This window comes from Clinocottus analis, unplaced genomic scaffold (genome assembly GCF_023055335.1).
Source record: "Clinocottus analis isolate CAN_PGR_092001 unplaced genomic scaffold, fCliAna1.0.p SCAF_5, whole genome shotgun sequence".
NCBI lineage: Eukaryota > Metazoa > Chordata > Actinopteri > Perciformes > Cottidae > Clinocottus > Clinocottus analis.
Window position 1 is genome coordinate 14,865,968 of NW_027176207.1, and position 18,908 is coordinate 14,884,875.

The window sequence follows — 18,908 nt, forward strand, 5'->3', positions numbered from 1 at the left end:
GTGAGAATAAAACTGGACAAGCTTCAATAACAAAACAAAATGTTTGAATAAATCTGTGTAATCTAGTCTCTGCTTGCATTCCTCTGATTTCATGATGTTCTATCTTTAATCCTTGATGTTGTGTTGATATAAAACTTGCCAATCCGAACTAACACGCGCCTTATTCTTTAAGTTTTTGTATTCTTTTACGTGTCCAAGATTCCACTGGTAACTGCGTATTTAACGTTGCGTTGCTATGAATTCTGGGCGATTCCCTTGAGCAAAGTCTGCATCTAATGCTAACTTACAGAAAGGGTTCATAAAGGGCTCAAGATGTCTGCCGGAGAGCCCTCAAGCACTCAAACACTCGACAGTGGACTTTGCGGAAGCGCACAGGAGGAGATTAAGGAGGAGATTGAGGAGGAGATTGAGGAGGAGATTGGATTGGGCCTAAAAACCCCGGTTGTCTTTTTTTTAACTCATGATTTCTCCTTCCCATCTTTCCTTGACCTTGTTGGTGTTTTCTACAGAAGTCAAGCAAAAGTGGTGAGGAATAGACGTTAGGAGGTCATTTTTGGACTTTTCGACCGCAACCTCATATAGCATTTCAAAAATGTAGAACATACTCTCGTCAGTTTAATGCAGAAGCAAAATGAAAAAAAGATTTGTATTTACACATAAACACAGGTCACCATAATAAGACCGTTCACCATTTGTCAGTGGCGTGAAGTTGGACTGCATGGCACACGTTGACTTTGTAGCTGCTTGTTAATCCTTTTATTGCTGTAAACCCGTAGACGTTGTTTTTTGTTTATGTTGTTAAAAGATGCCACTGTTGTAGATGCTGGTGTGACTTATTCAACACTGCAGTCACATTATAATACAACGGAAACCCTGCAATATGTGTGACGACAGCCAAAGTATAGATATTCAGGCGCTTCATTTGAAATAAAAAAAAAACAAACAGTTGCAGCTGTTGAACATTAATCTTTATTCTGCACAATCTTGTCAATTCACCAAAACATCTGAAATAATATTTAAGGCTGTAGATAGACTTAAATGGTACAAAAATCTGGGCAACAAAGACACAATTAAGAAATTAAGTTAGTATGCTAAAAATACAAAATATAAAATTTCATAATCAAAAAACATTAAACCTTATCAAATGCTGTGTATCTATTTACAACGACAATAAACACCTCAAAAGGAATACAGTTCAAGATTGAGTCTTTAAGAAACTCTCATAAATAAGAAGTTCAGATATGAACAAAGTAGTCTCATTTCACATTTAAGTTATTTTTGTGTTTTACCCTCCCATTTTATTTTCCGGTTGAAATTCGAAAACAGTCTTTCAATAGTCTGTCCTCAGAATAAAATAACAACCAAAAGCTTTGATGCCGATGTTCACCAAGTGGTTTAAGGAAAAAGTTCAGCTTCGATTAATGAAATGAGGACTTGTATTGGAGCCCCAAAGCAGACCAGCATGCATATACTGTACATATGAGAAACTCTGAATAATTTAGGTTGGTTCTTTTCTCCAAATGCCTGAGCTTCTCTGAAAACCACATCTGCATTTCATTTACTTATACATGAGCTTCCTAAATGTCAATGTCAGATAATTACCTCATTAGCATTGTCTTGCGGTTCCCAAGACTGTTGGGTCACGGCGAATTTATATTGTATTTATAGTTTCTTTAGGCTCACTCCAAGCAGTTGAAGATAAAATAATCTACAGCAAAGCAACTGATTGAATATGTATGGTGGTTAAAATCAATCATTTGTATTTCCTGAAACAAAGTTCAAAAACACATTGATCGTTTAGTTCACGGGTGCTGTGATCGGTGACGTGAAGAATTCAACATCCTGAAATGGTGCAAGTACGACTCCCGACACCACATACGATACCGGATCTAATTATTTTCAACAGTTAAAACATATCAAAGCGAGGTGAGCAGTGCGAGGCCTCACAGCCGGCCTCGTTCTAACCAGCAGGAATCAGTCGTCACTCCGACGCTGCATTTTAAACCACTGATCTGCTTGTGGAGCATGTTTTAAACTGTTCACATTTTCTGCGAGGGATCTGAAAGGGAGAGGCACAAATGGTTCAGGATAAACCCAACAATGACCTTTTGGCGAACTGCCCCGGGGCTCCTGCTGCTGAACTCCAGCTCTGTAACATTAGCCAGGTTGAGTCTTGTCTTGGGGAATTACCGGACCGCCACAGCAAGCGCTCACGAACACAGTTACAGCCGCACAACCAAAACCTAATAATTTAAACCGGCTTCAAAAGCTCCTGTCCCTTAATGGTAATAGCAACAATGAGGACGTGAACTAGCAAGCCCAAAGTTAAAGGCCACTGGCTTTTTAACCTGTTCCCTGTCATCATATCCACACAAAGCTTTCCTAGTTCTGGCTGATAAAAAGAGGAGATTCTGAGGCAATGGCAGTGCAGTTTGAAGTAATAAATCAAGAGCTGAACAGCCTTACATCTCAGATATATTGACTCATTTATACATGTGATTTTCTTCATCATGTGATATACACGATGGCCGACATGGAACTACATGCCTGGTGATGAATTAGAAGGTTCAGTATTGGTTAACCTTTCCCCTCGCACATCCTTTTCACCAGGACTTGGGAAGTCTTCCACACTAACCGAATAACAGCAGGAACCATAGTGGGACTCTTCTTTTTTTTTTTCCAGTGCAATTCATGGGTCTCTGCCACGTCTCCATTCCATAATAGTTCTGCTGCGTCCAGTTTAATTTTCCAGTCTGCAGTCAAGACAGTTGGTTCAGTTTTGTGCAGTCAAATCCATAGTCCAGTTTGGTCAACTCCAGCCCAGTATCATCCAGTTCTGTTTTTTTCTTTGTTGGCCCTGTACTAGAAAAAATCCACATAGTTCTCTGGTATCAATCCTGTTCGGCCGTCCAGAGTTCCTTCCAGCCAACCAGGCTCCCTGGAGGAATGAACTGGAGAGAGAGAGAGAGAGAGAGAGAAAGGAAGGGAGGGAGGGAGAGAGAGAGAGATAGTAACATTGATTTTGTTTAAACATTTCAAGAAGAATGAATCATATCCATAAATATGGAGGGACAACCACGGTCGGGGTGGACTGGACCCGTGCTGTCAGTGGGGCTACAGACGGTGCAGCGTCAATGATCGGGAGAAAAACAGCCAACCAAAATTCAAGGAGAAAGTGCGAACTGCAAATGGAGGATAACGTTTTTGGACATTTCGCTGTATTTTGCAACAGGAGTCATGGTGTTGCAAGTCGTGATAAATGGATCACGTCATGAAAGGGGTCGTCTAAGCGGCTTTGTGACGTCACGAAGCGAAGGAATCTGCAGAGGAGAGCCCCAGGCAGATGGACAGTAGGTTGTTGTCTGAGTTTTTGGTCTTCATGTTTCTAGTTTATTGTCGAAAAACCTTAAAATAGGGTTCATCATCCAAAAATAGATAAATATTGCCGTTATGTATGCGTTATGATTTTACTGGTCTGGCCCACTTAAGATCATAATGGGCAGCATGTGGCCCCTTAACTAAAATAAGTTTGACCCCTGCACTAGTGTATTTGGTGGGTTTCTGTTCACAGAGTGGGAAGCAGGACGAGAGGTTGTTATTACATATGGGAGGTGCAAGCTGTAAATATCAGCAAGTTGTCGGTGAAGTTGAGTTCATACAAAGAAATCTGACCACAAACCTGATTTAGATTTGAGAGTATACATGCATGAACTACAATAACGCTGCAATTTTGAGGAAATGACATATTATAGCTAATTGTGCTTCGCTGTGGCGTGCAGGATATTGTAATGTTCTGGTTAATGATTGACTAAACAAGAAGACCTCTGGCTAGATAAGCCTCAAACACAGGAAGTCAAAGGGAACATTGATGCAGAAATAAATTGTGTGCTCACCACATTTTGTCCTCACAGGGAATCTGACTCATAAATATTGAGTTGGAAAGTGTCTCTGTTCCACAACAGAGTCACATCAAAGAAATACACCAAATGTTCACAAGGATTATTCAATCTGCTTTGGATTTTCATGGATCTGCTTGATTTTAACAAGAGTTAAAAAAAAAAAAATAAAAAAAAACATGCTTCTTTTCAAATCATTTTGTGGATCAAAGTATAAATCAAACTGTGGTAAGATTATGTATAAAAGCTAAGGATTAATAAACAGTATTTTACAAGTATTCTTCTGGCAGCTAACAAGGTTTTCTGAGGTAGTCTGAGATCTGTGGGAAAATCCATCCTCATGAGACATGAGCGGACCGGGGTCTTGAGATAGCACTGTGGGGTTTTCATGCCCCCTCGGTCACATTTTGACTCAAAAGGGCTCTGATGACACCGATCTGCACTAAAATAAAGTCCCAAAGGTAGTTAAGTCTATTTAGGCTCTGGGGGTCCAAGAGAATGTGTGTCAACTGGCATGACTAAAGACCCCCCCCCCCCCCGCCCCCTTTCTTCCTGAGGGGGTGTGTCCGTTTTCCTGCATATTTACCCTGCAGGACTTTAAAACGTGCCATAACAATTATGTTCTCCTGCTATTCTGCTGGTGGAGGGTCCAACTTAAGAGCTTTATCCTTAAATCTGTGCAAATCTGTTTTTTATTAGGAGAGTTGAACAAAATACATCTGTGAGGAGATACATGTGATTTATAGTTTTGGGCTTCAGGTCAAAGAGGCTGAAATTAGACTGGAGAGAAGCCTGACACTGTCTCTACCGACATTCCTATGCAGATGGCAAAGAAGAAACATAGAAAAGAAAGGAACATATTTAAAAGTAGAAATTATATGTTTCAATCATTTCCTGTGTCATTTGTGTGTGTGTGTCATTTGTGTGTGCGCGCGCGTGCATGTAGGGCTACTTTCATATGCATTTAAAATCAATAAATTGCACATAACTGCTTAGCAGCATCTAATATTCCCTGAAGCATTGTGCAATAAGAGCAAGTGCACATTCATTTAAAGCCAGATGTTGGATAAAAATATACTTCACAAATGGAAAAATGTGTAATGACCTAAAGATTCAGGCTCCCAATAATTAATTGCAAGGTGTTATCTAAAAAACGTCTTTGTGCAACTCCAGTGCATCTTCTTCTGTCCTCCAACATGAAAGCCCACTTCACAAAATTTTCTTCAAAAGGAACCTTTTAGTTTCAGTGTGAGAATCGTAGTTCAAAGGAAATGAAATTCCAGTTCAAATGTGTGGAGTAAAATCCTTCACATGGATTAATTTAAAACATATGTAGACAAATCACGGCTAAACGAGGTCCAACACATTTTAAAAATCTGACTTTTCCTTTTGACATGATAGGCTATTTTCCCAACACCAAACCACATACTTTTCTTATTTCTTTCTGCAGTCAAGTCCGGAGCCTGACTCACCGTTTTCGAAGATGGTCCCAGCGATGAAGGACAGCTCAGAGTTATGCTCTGCCTTGCAGGCATACAGCGCGCGAGCCTTTCTGCCTGCAATACTGGAGACAACCGAAGAGTGAGAGGGAAGAAAACAGACAGCTTTTAGTTTGAAACAACATACTATGTATCAGTGGGTAGCGCTTTGGTCAAAATGAAGCATGTACTATGCAATTATGGAAGCAAAAGCAAAATCAATAGTAGGAAAAAAATATTCAGATGTCCTGCTAATCTTGAAAAAAATCTACACAATGCATCGCCACAGCGTCAGTGGCCAAATACGGCAAGTTTAAAAAACATAAATAATTGCATGCTGTTTATCACAACTTCACCTCAATCAAAAATTTAAGCAAACTGATAATTGATTGATCATTGTCACACCCCTTTGCTGCTAAGAAAGAGTTTCCCGGTACAAAGACAGTCTTTTAAAATACCTCACTGTGACGAGTGACAGGCTGTGATTAACTTATTACACAACCGATGTGGACCAACCTGACAGGGGAGGAGTCACTGGAGGCGGAGGATGTCGGCTGGGGACTCGATGGGGCTGAGAACATCGGCCAGGAGGGAGAGCGCGGTGAGGTGGGGCTGGGAGACATTGCGCTGGAGGACGCATACACACAAGCCATGCATGTGTTATAGCATTGGCAGTGTTATGTATATATATAAATAAAAAATATTATGATTATCAGCTGTGACCAGTGGGACATTCTCAAATTGAACAGGTATTTTTTCTTACCTGGTTGGTATGCTGCCACGACTCTTTGGATTCAGCCTGGACACAAAGGATGAAAGAAAAACCGAGATGAAGTTTCCATCCAAATGGAATGAGACATAAGCTTAAGTACTACATGGTTCCCGACTTGTAAAAACAAAAGAAAGCTATTTCAACTAACCTGATACAAATGGAGACATGTTTAAACAGAGATTATGTTACTGAGGGGGGTTTCGCTTCTCACTGAGGTCTACTTGTGTTAGCTTTCCAGCACACAAGGAAAACAAGTCTGTGAAGAAGACCTCCCAGTTTACTTGGCAAAAAAAAAGAAGTTCAAATGAAAATAATTAAATAATAAATAAAATAATAAAATGATTTTAGCTGCAAGGAGAAACTGACCCCTTAATAACACTCCATTGATGACGTGAGCCTCTTGATGGGCTCCAGTCCCGACTAAAAATAACAAAGTTAAATGAAGGCTAATAGCCGTGATGAAGAAAAACATTACATTCTGGTGAGCTTTCAGATTCAAAACAATGGACTGTGACTTCCCTGTGGAGAACCCATTGCTGCATTGTACAATCTGTAGACAGGAAACATTAGAATCGACAGAGCTAACAAGGTTACAGACCAAACTAATATTTAGATTTGATTCATCTTTCCACTGTAAGTACACATAGTTGTAGTAGGACTCTTTCCAAGCTGAGGGAATCGTGTGCATCTACAGCGACCTAATCTAATTTCTAAATTGTCAGATGACGTGATGGTGTGAAATATAGTTCATCCTTCTATCTAAAGCTGTGTGCCTTCATTAATCCAGATGCCATTTCATCCATCTAATCTAATGCTGCAAGATGCCATCACGCACACGCACAGAGACAACAGTTGATCATTCGAGGCTCAGTTTCTCTCTCAGAAATGGCACGCAGGCCGCTATCCATCAAAGGCTGCCATTAAGGATGAATGATGGTCTAGACTCTGGAGTGAGGGAGAAGGTGAAAGACAGGAGGAGAGGTATTGGAGTGAGGAACGCAGATTAACAAGGAATAAAGCAGAGAAAATGTATTCACAGATCAAATTCCGCGAAGGCAAGACCGGGTTTTGCAACAAGCTTTTAGATAATTGTCCTCGTTAGACTGGGTTTTCTTTTTTTAATTATAAATAATACAGAAAAAAAAGTCATGAAGGCCACTAGAGTCATGAGGGAAACAGAACCCCGAACACTCGACCAGGCTGTTGTGCATTGTGACTGAACACATGTGTTTCAGACGCAGAGCGGTGATTTTCTGCAAGATTTAATTTCTCAGCACCCATTGGAACTGCAATAATACTGAAAAAGCTTTGAAAGGCTAAATTATATGAGCAAAATCTTGACTAATGCGCAGTACATCTGTAGATGCAGCCACTTGCCTGATTAGAATTACTTATAATGGGAGACAGTTACAATTATTGTCTGCGTGCCTCCTCGTTCATGTACTGAACAACAAAGGCAATTTGGCTCCTTTGTCACAACTTCTTGAGGTTTTTTCTACTGATTCGTTCACCAGCAGGATCTTAAAAGTGAAATAAACAATCTATTGAGTTTAAAATGCACTCAGCATACTTTGTACGTCTCTATAATCACTGACATTTTGTTTCATGAATTGAGTTAAATGGTGCTGTTGAAGCTAATAGTACTGATGGTGAAGTGCATTCACACTGGGGTTTATGCAAGAGAAGAAGTGGAACCAAGACACTCTCCAAGAGCAGAGCGCAGCCAAGTGACCTACATCACATGTGCATTATTCCGCCCTGATGCACACATTGCTGTTGGGAAATTACTTCTGTCAAAGTTTGATCGTCAGGAAATTGCTTTTGTCAAAGTTTGGATGTACCAACACAGTCTTTGAAACCAAAAAGAAGAAGCTGAAAAGAAACTGCAGAGTCAGATGACACTTTCACGTGATGCAGCCATTTATCCTTGGTCAATGCAAACATATTGATTGGGGCATCTTTAAGGTATATAATTTGGAGAGAAAAGAACTACTTTGCAGCAAACGGTAGAACATTACTCTATTCTTGTCAGATCGCTCCCTAAACTTTTCCTCAGCACCTATGTGAGTCAGGGCATTCGTGGTTAGTTTCCCTCTTATCCATCACTGATGCACATAACATCAACTCACTGACATCGGGGCCGTTTGTACAGCATAGACGGTCCATTTTTCGATGACGTGAAGTGGTGTTGCCATAGTGACACTGCTACATCCTAAAGCCAGATTTGAGTCTCTCTTCAGGAACAAACGCGTGGTCCACTTCAATGACCACAGTTAATGCTACGACACGTTCAATGACCCAAAGAGGAGACGTGATAAATGCATTTGCTGCAGGGAGTCTATCTGCTGATGCCAACAATGCACTCCTGCAGAGAATATTAACTCAGCAGCGGCATCATATGGCATAAAGTGATGAAGATAGGCCGAGTGATGGATTTAAGGTGGGAAGTTCATACTTGACCTTGGAAATGGCAAAACTCTTTCATCACACTGTCCACTCAGTGGCTGAAGCTTTTCCAGCTGTTTTGAAGCATCAGACGATGCTCTGTCACTTTGCTCTATCAACGTTATAACTTTGCATTTTAAAATTAATCTCCAGGGGTTCGAAATTCTATATCATTACATACTGGTGAGCTTCCAGAGTCAAAACAAATAACGGACTCAGCGGACTTCACTGTGGATACACACAGTTCTGGTACCTAGTCATTATACTGTATGAACTGATTGGTGCATTGTAAAGTCTGGAGACAGCGGGGACACGTAGTATGTAACAACAAAGTGACAAGACTGATTCTACGGTTACAGATTAAATTAGATTTATATATATATATATATAATATGTACGAAGACATGTGGCTCAGTCTTTCAATCAGAGGATTGCATCTGCTAGTTTATGTCAATGTGTCATTGTGCAAAACACTTAACCCCAAATTGCTCCCGCAGGCTGCGTGCGGTGTATGAATGGTGTGAATGGGAGGTGGCACCTTGCATGGTAGCCCCTGCAATCAGTGCATCAATGTGTGTGAGATGGTGGAGGATGACATGCTGTGTGAAAGCAGTTTGAGATATCAAAAGAACAGAAAAGTGCTACACAAGTGCAGTCCATTTATCATTTAGTTCATCCATCTACTGTGATTACACATAATTGTAGGGGAAGTTATGGAATAGCTTATGGAATCATATGCATCTACCGTTATCTTATCTAATTTTAAAAATTGTCAGATGACGCGCATACACACACACACACACACACCATGTTGACCATATGCTATACTAACAACTTAAAGAAAATCTTTCAACAGAAAAACTCAGGAAAAGGTTGTGTGTCCTATTTATTCATGAAACTGTCAGCTTGAGTGACGGTCTTAAGGATCCACAGCCTCTCGCCTCTCTCTGTTGTCACTCACTGCTCGTCTGTCAAAGTGCTTTGTCTCATCTCATTAACAGCAAAATCATGTGAAAGCTACCAACAATGACTGCATGGACCGACAATACATGTAAGAAAACATACACTTTTTTCAAGCCTGAATAGTAAAAACTATAATCACAAAAGGGGAACAATGTATTTGCCACAAATACGTTTGCGTCTGTATTTACTGCGGAACAAAAATACAATTGTTAAAGTTCTTTTAAGGTCACACATACATTGGGAACATTCCTTAAGTATGAATGTGTCATCTGCTGCTTGAAGGTGTCTTGCAAAATACATATGCAGGACCTGTAAATACAAAGTTTGGACTCTAAAAAAAACACAGGGGTGGAAACAGCTCTGAAATATTTCAATAATGAGCATCGTAAATGAGATATTCCACGGTTGTCAAAGAGGCAATATTGAGCCCAACATTACCTCTGTGTTTTCAAAATGACAAGATGATGTGAGTTACAGCAACACAGAGGTCAGGCAAGAGGTCACACAAGTTAGCTCGGTTAATAAACTGTGCTATAAACTTCTTTCCTCGGTGTGGACTCCTATTGAAACGGGGACGATGACGTGAATATAACGCACGATGACTTGATACCACCGTCTCATCTTTCAACGGTTCAGCTGAACACTTTGACCTTAAGTTCCCCCAAAAATATTTACCACTTGGAAGAGAGAACCACACCTGTATTGGGCCTTGTGTATTGGGTATTGTCCTCTGCTGTCCTAATGTAATCTCAAAGTCACATTTCTTGTGTATGTATCGCTGACCAATAGAGCTGATTCTTGTTCCCCATGTTTACCTGCAGTCTTGACAATTTCAGTACTGTACATCGTCCAATGACAGCAAAACAGTCATGTCATATTCTTCTCATATTTCTCTTCTTACAGAAATATACATTTTCATTCCTGATTCATTTAATTACATTGTTTTTCCATATAGTTCATATTTAAATGTTCTAACTTTTCTCATTATTTAAGTGTCAAATGTTCAAAATCTTGAATGTAATCCATGGCAGCTTAACGTTAATTAGGAATAACAAGAAAAGTAACTGAAACTGGTTAAAAATTGAAATGCTGTTTTGGTTAAATTACCTGCTAGTTGATTAACATTTATCTATATTGATGTGGAGTTTTTTATCTTCTCAACCATCATCATCCAAACAGATGGAGTTGTAACTCACAGCAACTCTTGTGACTTGTCCAACTTGAGTCAGCGGTCGGCATTGCAGGATCTCATGACAAATTCATCACTTTTACAACATTGCAGACGGCCGGCCATGCAGCTGTAGAAGCTACAACAGAAAAACAGAACTTTCTATGATCTTGATGCCTCTGGAAAAATTAAAAGTGTCCACTATTATCAGGGTTGACGTTTCAAAACTTTAGCTAAATCCCCCATGGGGAGGGGAGAGTGGGGGGGGGGGGGGGGACTGCATGTGCTCAGGGTAGTATCTAAAGTTTTAAGCGCATGAGAGAGATATAAATTATGTCTGTATTTTGCTGAAGGCCAAAAAAGAGAACGCATAAATGAGAGAAAATATTAAGCAGCAAGCAGAGAGGAGCCGTTTGACCCGGTGACTGGCAGCATGTTTGCGGGATGTGTGTTGTGCTGTAGGGGGGGAATTTATTTCTCTGAGAGGTTTTCGTCAAACTTGTTTTAAGTTTCTCGCCCTCGGAGTTCATGTACTGATGCATGCACTGTTGTTTTTTCAGAACTCATCAGGCTTGCACATGTGTGCAGACCACGGCTGGCTCATTGACTGCAGACCGCTGGGTTCAGGATGCCGCCTAAAAAAAAAAAAGGCCAGATTCTGGATGACGCTATCGCCAAACTTCTCTTCCCTCAAAAGGAACAGCAACGTTCTGCCATCACAACTCAAATTGTGAACGCGTTTGCAATGCCGACTCATAACACTAAGAATGTTGCCGGGAGCAAAATAACCCCAAGTATGATTTTAGCAGCAGACTGTTCCCACTATGTGTTCATTGAGCTCCCCATTGACATCAGGACAGCAGAAAGTCTCTACATCTTCCACCGCAAAATAAAAAACACATCTTTTTCTGACTATACCTTGAATAAAGAAAGTAGCAGCAGTAGCACTACAATAGAGCACTTTGTAGCATTGCTTTCTTGAGAAAATTGTTGTTCCGAGTTTGTACTCATGGTTGAAGGAGTACATTCATGGTTGAATGCACTTATTGTAAGTCACTTTGGATAAAAGCATCAGCTAAATGAAATGTCATTTTCATTGTGGATTATATGATGGAATATAGCCTCAATATACATTTTTGTATAATATATTCTACATTTATGATGTTGCATATATTGATTGCACGGTGTGCTTTGGGACAAAACAAGTTTGAAAATCACATCGCTCGTGTACAGAATCAGATTCAGAGGTCAGACAGTAAACTTTTACTTATTAGCCCACTATCCGCATATGCCAATTTGACTTTTTGGTTATTTTCCTTCTTTTTTGAATTAACTTTCTTCCTGCATTACTAGAAAAAGTCATGGGGCTATGAGATGCACGTGACATAACTTAAAAGAGTTATTTCGAAAGAGGTGCGAGTCCTCCAGGCATCTCCCGCCCAAAAACAAACTACAGTAAAAGAACATGTCCAATCATCAAGGTGCCAAAACTGAAAATAGCATCTGCATTCAGGGAATGTGGGGCTTTTGAATGCCAAGTTGTTAACATCTGCCCTTTGTACCTCTCTCCTGTCAGTAATGAGGGGGCAGCCAGGCTTTTCTTTCTTGGAAATCTGTGGTGCCGAGCTTTGGGAGATTGAGAAAACATGGTCTGGAACCGGAACAAGTACTCCATACACTTTGTTTGCTGATTATTACAAAATGGAGGGATTTCATGCTGTAATAAAATAAAGCAGATCTGATTAAACGATTGAGGAAGCCTTCTTGGTCGAAGGAGAACTAATGATCCTCAAGTTTGAACAGTTGGACGCGGGGATTTATTCGGATACTCCAGCAAATTAGTATTATCGCCTCCATAACAAAACATTTGGATAATTGCAAAAAAAATACACAATTACAGCTTACAGCTAATTTATTGATGTTCAAAACAAATTAAGTGCTGGATTAAATTATAGTTAATGTTTTAGCTCTTTTCAAGAGCCTGAAGGAGAACTGATGCTTAGTTTATCATGTTCGAGATGACCAAAAGCCACGTTTGCCTCGTACTTCTATTTAAAACCCTATCAGCTCGGATCTTTAGCCGCTATATTCCTTATCAGAATATCTGTAAAAAAAAAAAACATTTTTAAAAATGATAAAACTGATAATAAGTAATAAACATTGTCTCAGGAACCTATAGGCCACTCAATGATCGACCTCTCAATTTACCATGTGCCTGGACCAACACAAAACCAGACTTGGGCTCATTCTTGACTCTCAAACCGATTTATGATCAATAAAACCTTCATTAAGGCCGACCCTGAAAGGTTTGTGCTACTGCAAGGCGAAACATCTCCCGAGGCGTAAAAGACATCCAGCCGACTTGAGACGCAAGAACCGGAAGAATTGCCTCCCTTCACTAGGTTTCTAAAATACCACAAATATTATTGATACCAGAGAAACTGCCACAGTGAGAGATGCAACAGACTGTGAACCAAGACACAGAGATGCCCACTGAGGAACTTGACTTTTCCATCTGCTCATCAAAGCTGGAGAAAATAATACCACTCACCAACATGTTTCGAGGCCAAACAAATTGAAGGTAAAAAAAAAAAAATCTGACATATTCATATAACAGATCAGAGTTAGACTCTCTTCTGATTTTCTTTTTTTGTGTCATTGCAATGAAATATTGTTCTTTTTAAATCCTTATATTGAGATGTCATGCAAATGTAAATTGTTAGTTCCATCATTTTTGTTCGACCCATCACTAATTATTTTAATAAAATATAACACACGTCATGCTCATCTCGTCATCACCAGCAGCAGAATACATACGATATGTATCTGTGTGAGAGTCTGGCTTTTTACATTGACCAACATTGTCTGAGATGTTCTTTTCTTCTCCCTCAAATTCAATGGATTTCATTACTTTTTGTTCCATTGCTCTTTCAGTATTTGAGCCAAGATAAGCTGGAACATCTTTGTACAGAACAAACACAGATGAAATAAATTATTATAGATGTTTCATCCTCTCTTTTTACCATGAGTAAGTCTTTTGCTTTAAAAGCACAACCGGACACAATGTTGAGAAACTCACTGAATCCATCTTGGCCTTGACAGATCCAATGAGATTCACACTTCACCAACTACTCCAGCCAGAAAGTGTTGGTTGCTCATCAGATCCATCTTTATATCTAAAAATAAAATCCTGGGCTGTCTGTTGCCACTTAGCCGGGTGATTTTTAACCAGACATTTCCCTTGAATCCAAGTGCAAAGAGCATAAGGCTTTTCATCTGAGAAAAAGCGTGACGCTAAAGATTGGTCGAGGCAGAGTTAATGAAGGAAAAACTGTTTCAACTTGATCACACTTGTACATATAGAGTATGAAAGGGCCACACGTATTAAACACTTGACAGCACACTATTCCATAGTGAGGGGGAGGAAAATAAAAAAAAGGATGAAAGCTTGTGAACACATCCTGTCATGCATTATTAATGTGACTCATCATGGAAAGAATCTGAAAACTTTTCTGTCTCCTTTTTGTTCTCCGTGCTCTTGAACCACTCTTTCAGTTAGAGATGACGCGTCTCTTCTTTATCTCCGTCAAGTTCCAACGTCACACACACACACCACACAGCTCATTTTGAAAGGACCATGATATTTAAAGGATGACGATGCTCGTCAAGCAAAGGGGCATATATGAATATGTTCTTACTATTCAAATTTGTGACACAGACGCACCAAGATGACTTTTTCAGTTCTGATACCGATACCCTTTTATGTGAAGACAAGATAAGCCTTGATTTAAATATTGCTTACCTAACTTAACTGTCTTGTTACTTTTGTCAAAAATAATACATCAAACAGAAACACCATACAAAATATTTTTTAAAAAAAAGAGTAATACAAAGTCCAGAATATTATATATACACTTTTGTTGTTTAGTTAGTCACTGTGTAAACTTCTATTTAACTGTATATACTAAGCATTTTCTTTCTTATTTAATAAAATGCAATATGTTCTGCTCTGTGATTGTATTGTATATATTGAGTATTTTCATACTTAATATTGTTATGTTTCGCAGCTTTGCTTGGTGCTGCTACAAACAAATGTCTTTTGTATCTGATCTGCAGCACATTAAAGGCCTTAGGGAACAACAATATACAACAGACGTGTACATTGAGTAAGCAAAACCTGTAGTAAAAACCTGCTCGACAGTAGTGACAAGTATCATCTACAGCTTTTCAATGTTTTCTTTTCTTTCGTTATGTGAATATGAAGGTTACAATGCTGGATTTTCGCGCTTCACAAAGCGAATGACTTGAATAGATCCCTGCGAGCGTGATGGATGTTAAATCATGTCGTTAATTGATCCCATCAGTCAGATTACAACCTGACGTCCTACATCAGTGAACGGGGTCGTGTCACTGTACAGACACACCGAGCAATGGAAAGCAATAAATAGCCGTGCCGCAGGATTCACATCTCGACGGTGAGTACTTAAATGAAGGCCGGATCATGTAACAACTATCCCCTAGTGAGAGATTAAAGGAAGGAGGATGAAGGAGTGTTGTGCGGGAAAAGGAGAGCGAGTTGAGATGGCAGCGGGGAGGCCGAGGGAGAAAAGTAATCAGAGGCGACAGGCAACCTTCTCGGTGACAGGCTGTACTTGAAGGTCTGCCACTCTCGAGTCAGTGAATGAGTTGATCGCTATTGCGTACTTTGATACAAACAGTGTACGTCAACAGCAAAGTGGCTTGTAGAGACAACATGATGGGACAGACGGTCTCATGATGACAGCCGAGCCTGGCTGTGTGCTGAGCCTCATGTCGCTGTGCATTTCGTGTGTGTGTGTGTGTGTGTGTGTGTGTGTGTGTGTGTGTGTGTGTGTGTGTGTGTGTGTGTGTACCCCTGCTAATAACCTCAGCATGTGTTCAGTGTTTACATGGTGGAGGCACTTGTTCAGACTTGTCAAAATGATTTTGTTTGAGCTACTTATTGGTTTTAGTCGCAGAAACCGCTGGCCAGACATCTTCAACTGTGTACCCACTTTCTGTGCATCTGTGCAAGTACTTGATTGTGTTCAAAACCTATTTGAAGACAAATCTAAACCGACCTGCCAGACATTACATGCAAATCAATGGGACTTTGCGTACTTGTTTGTATTTAAAATCCTTCATTATGCCGGAGAAGCAGACACAGTCTTCTCTTGTTGGTGCAGTTGGAGTTTAGATTCTTTTGGGATTCAAACCAACAACCTGACGGCCACGAGACTGCTTCTCTAAGCTCTTAGCTGCCACATGTATGTACCTGTGTGCTAACATGTGCTCATGCATTCCTGTCAATCTTTGTACGTATGAAAACGTGAATGTGTACATTATTGAAACATCTGTTTGTGACTTTATTTCAAATTAAAGTTTTCACGTGTACATGTATTTATCTTTGTATTTACAAATGTATCCACATTTCCTGCCAATCCTTCAACCCTCAATCACAAAACGCTGTTAATCTTTGCCAATAATTTCTCTTGATTGTTGTTTCCCTGTGGTCTCTTTTTGTCTGTCTGTGCATCTGCCTTGTGCGAAGCATGTTGAGCTGCATTCTGGTTACGCTGCACTGAATCTAAACTGCCAGTGGTAGTTTAAAAACCTGACTTTCTCTCTGTTTGTTTTACTATTATTATTCCCCTAATATGTTACATTTTATTCATATAATTGTTCAGTTTGTTCTTGTTTGACTCAATTGTTAATAAACCCTGTAAATAAAATAAACCCTGTAACTAAAAGATCCTACAGTATCAATGAGGAACTACACAAGTTTCAGATTCCTATTCCATTAGTCACTCACAGTGAGCTGGGCCGGATCTGCCGGCTGTCCTGCTCGCCGTCGTTGCTGGTCAGACTGTGTCTCGGGGTTCGACTTTGGCTGCTGCTGCTGCTGCTGCTGCTGCTGCTGCTGTTGCAGTTGGCAGAGGAGGAAACCGGCTGCTGCAGTTCAGCGACTGTGGCGTTGGGAACGCTGTTCTTCTTTTCACCTACGAAAATAAAGGTCGATTTACAAACAAGGTTGGTGTTTTCAGCCCAGAAGGTGTTCACTTTTATACTGACATGTATTTTCCTGTTCTAAAACCGCACAGAAACGATTGGCAAAATACTCAAACCACCGTACGGTAGTTTCGGGTACGGGTGTCTCCAGGATCATATTTTGCCATGATGCCGTACAAACAGCGTCGCTGTTCAAGACTAAGGAGAGGAAAACAATAATCATTCAATTGGTTTATTCAGCTCACCTTTCTGGGAATGTGTTGGCGTGTGGAACAGTGTGAGAGGCCTTTCGCTGCAGGATGGGGCTTTGATTTCGGTGCTCCTCCTCCTGGACATGTTGAGCTGCAGGTTGGTCGGGCCGGCAGCGGAAATCGGCACGTCTCTGAATATCTGCACAGAGAAAAATGGACAGTCATGTCTGAGCATAACCAAAGAAACAATATAAGGATTTAAAAAAAGTAAATACCAGGGAACAAAGTCACAGACATCAAACAACATGTGAACAGCTTGTTCTTGTTGCTACAAACAAGCAATATATGGTCTCATATGTAACTGCAGGATAATGTGGTGCATCGTGTCACATTTAAGGCAGAGACAATCATCATAATGCCGTGCTTCAATGTAAGAACATGCACACCCATGCCATATTTTGCAAGGTTGTGACACACAAAAAAGCCACTATACAGCATTCTGCTAAACCACTATTGAATGTAAGACTTACTTTTTTGCCGAGCCCATAACATTTCTCTCTGGTGAAAAGAGAGACGGTCTAATAGGTGAGCTGAGGTTGTTTATTTAATATTAATTCCTTGATGCACGCTAATTTTTGTTGTGTATGAAACTTACTTTAACAGTGAATGACTGCATTTGTAGAAACTTAACAACAGGGGACATTGTGGGCACTGACCATGACATTGCTGAAATCTCTTGCAGAAAAGAGCAGTAAAATGTAAATCAGCAGAATCACATGAAACGTTTCAGTATAGAACATGAGCACCTCATGACTCTTGAGTGAATCATTTCAATACCATTTACACCTAAATGAAATCCTTTCCAGTCTTGGTACGGTTAAATTGACAAGAAAAGAGAATACAAAAGCGTTTTACTTCACACAGGCTTAAGGCTGAAATCATAAAAGGCACGAAATACAGAAGAAAATAAATGTCTGTGGAGAGAGGGCAGACATGTGAAGTGCAGACAGTCGCTATTCTGTTGGTGTACAATAGAAGACATTGACACAAGGACTGGTGTGGAGCTCTTTAAGAATTCAGAGCTGCTCTATCATACACTATTTGTTTTGTTTTGTTTTTGCACAGTGTGTCCTTTCAGAAGGTGCATTTATTGATGTTTAAATGCACAATAACACACCAAAAAAACCTTGACAAAGCCAAGCCATTCATTTAATTCTCAACTCCGTCACCAAACTCTGTTGCTTATGATATTAATTGGTCTAACCTTCTCATGGTGCTCTATGAGGATCTCGACGACAATGTTCTGGAACTTGATGTCCATGATGGCGGCCACCGTCTCCTCCTGCGGGCGGAGCAGAGTCGGCCCGAAGACCACACCCAGATTGGCGACAGTCATCAGGTTCTGGTGGTGATGATTTGCCACACTGTTGGTGTAAAAAGAGTCACATTCATATCAATGAAGGGTTGGCCAACTAACACATCAGCTATCTCTTAAAAGCAATACAGTTCAATAGCACCACAAACTACATCCTTTAATATGGCCATCCAGTTAAAGCATGAACATGATAACTTTTAAGAAGGTATGATCTGTTGTAGTCTTAGACTGCATTAGTTAGATGTGTTTACTGTGATCCAGCAAGTCAACCTATAAGCCCTTGATGATGAAATAGTTGACTGCTGGCAGGTGTAATGCACTAAGCCCAGCTAAAGATGTGCATGTCTTCACAATAGCTGTATTTGCACTCGCCTACATCTAGTATAAACATGGCTGATGTCCCATTTGACACACATTATATCAGGCTGCTGTTGTTGAAGAAAAGCCCTATGAAGCCAGAGGGCTTAGGTGGGGGTTTGGAGTGAAAACACAATGCCAGTACGCTGTATTAGAGGAATAATTACACATTATCCAACTGTGTCATGCCCTGCTTTTTCGCTTATGTGCAGCAACAGCAGCTTGTGGTTATGTAA

At 40.2% G+C, this 18,908-nt stretch overlaps 1 protein-coding gene across 2 annotated transcripts in view; it reads right to left on the bottom strand.

The window, feature by feature from the left end:
- Positions 1-970: 970 nt before the first annotated feature.
- Positions 971-18,908, bottom strand: part of LOC137802221 (rho GTPase-activating protein 26-like) — a 76,833-nt gene continuing 58,895 nt past the window's right edge. For both annotated transcript variants that reach the window (XM_068599921.1, XM_068599920.1), the window contains 7 exons: positions 18,205-18,364; positions 16,995-17,139; positions 16,553-16,739; positions 6,138-6,173; positions 5,891-6,001; positions 5,369-5,460; positions 971-2,951 (listed from right to left, as the gene is read on the bottom strand). In XM_068599921.1, the coding sequence (XP_068456022.1) occupies positions 2,863-2,951; positions 5,369-5,460; positions 5,891-6,001; positions 6,138-6,173; positions 16,553-16,739; positions 16,995-17,139; positions 18,205-18,364 (820 nt within the window). In that variant the 3' untranslated portion in view covers positions 971-2,862. The remainder of the gene's footprint in view (positions 2,952-5,368; positions 5,461-5,890; positions 6,002-6,137; positions 6,174-16,552; positions 16,740-16,994; positions 17,140-18,204; positions 18,365-18,908) is intronic.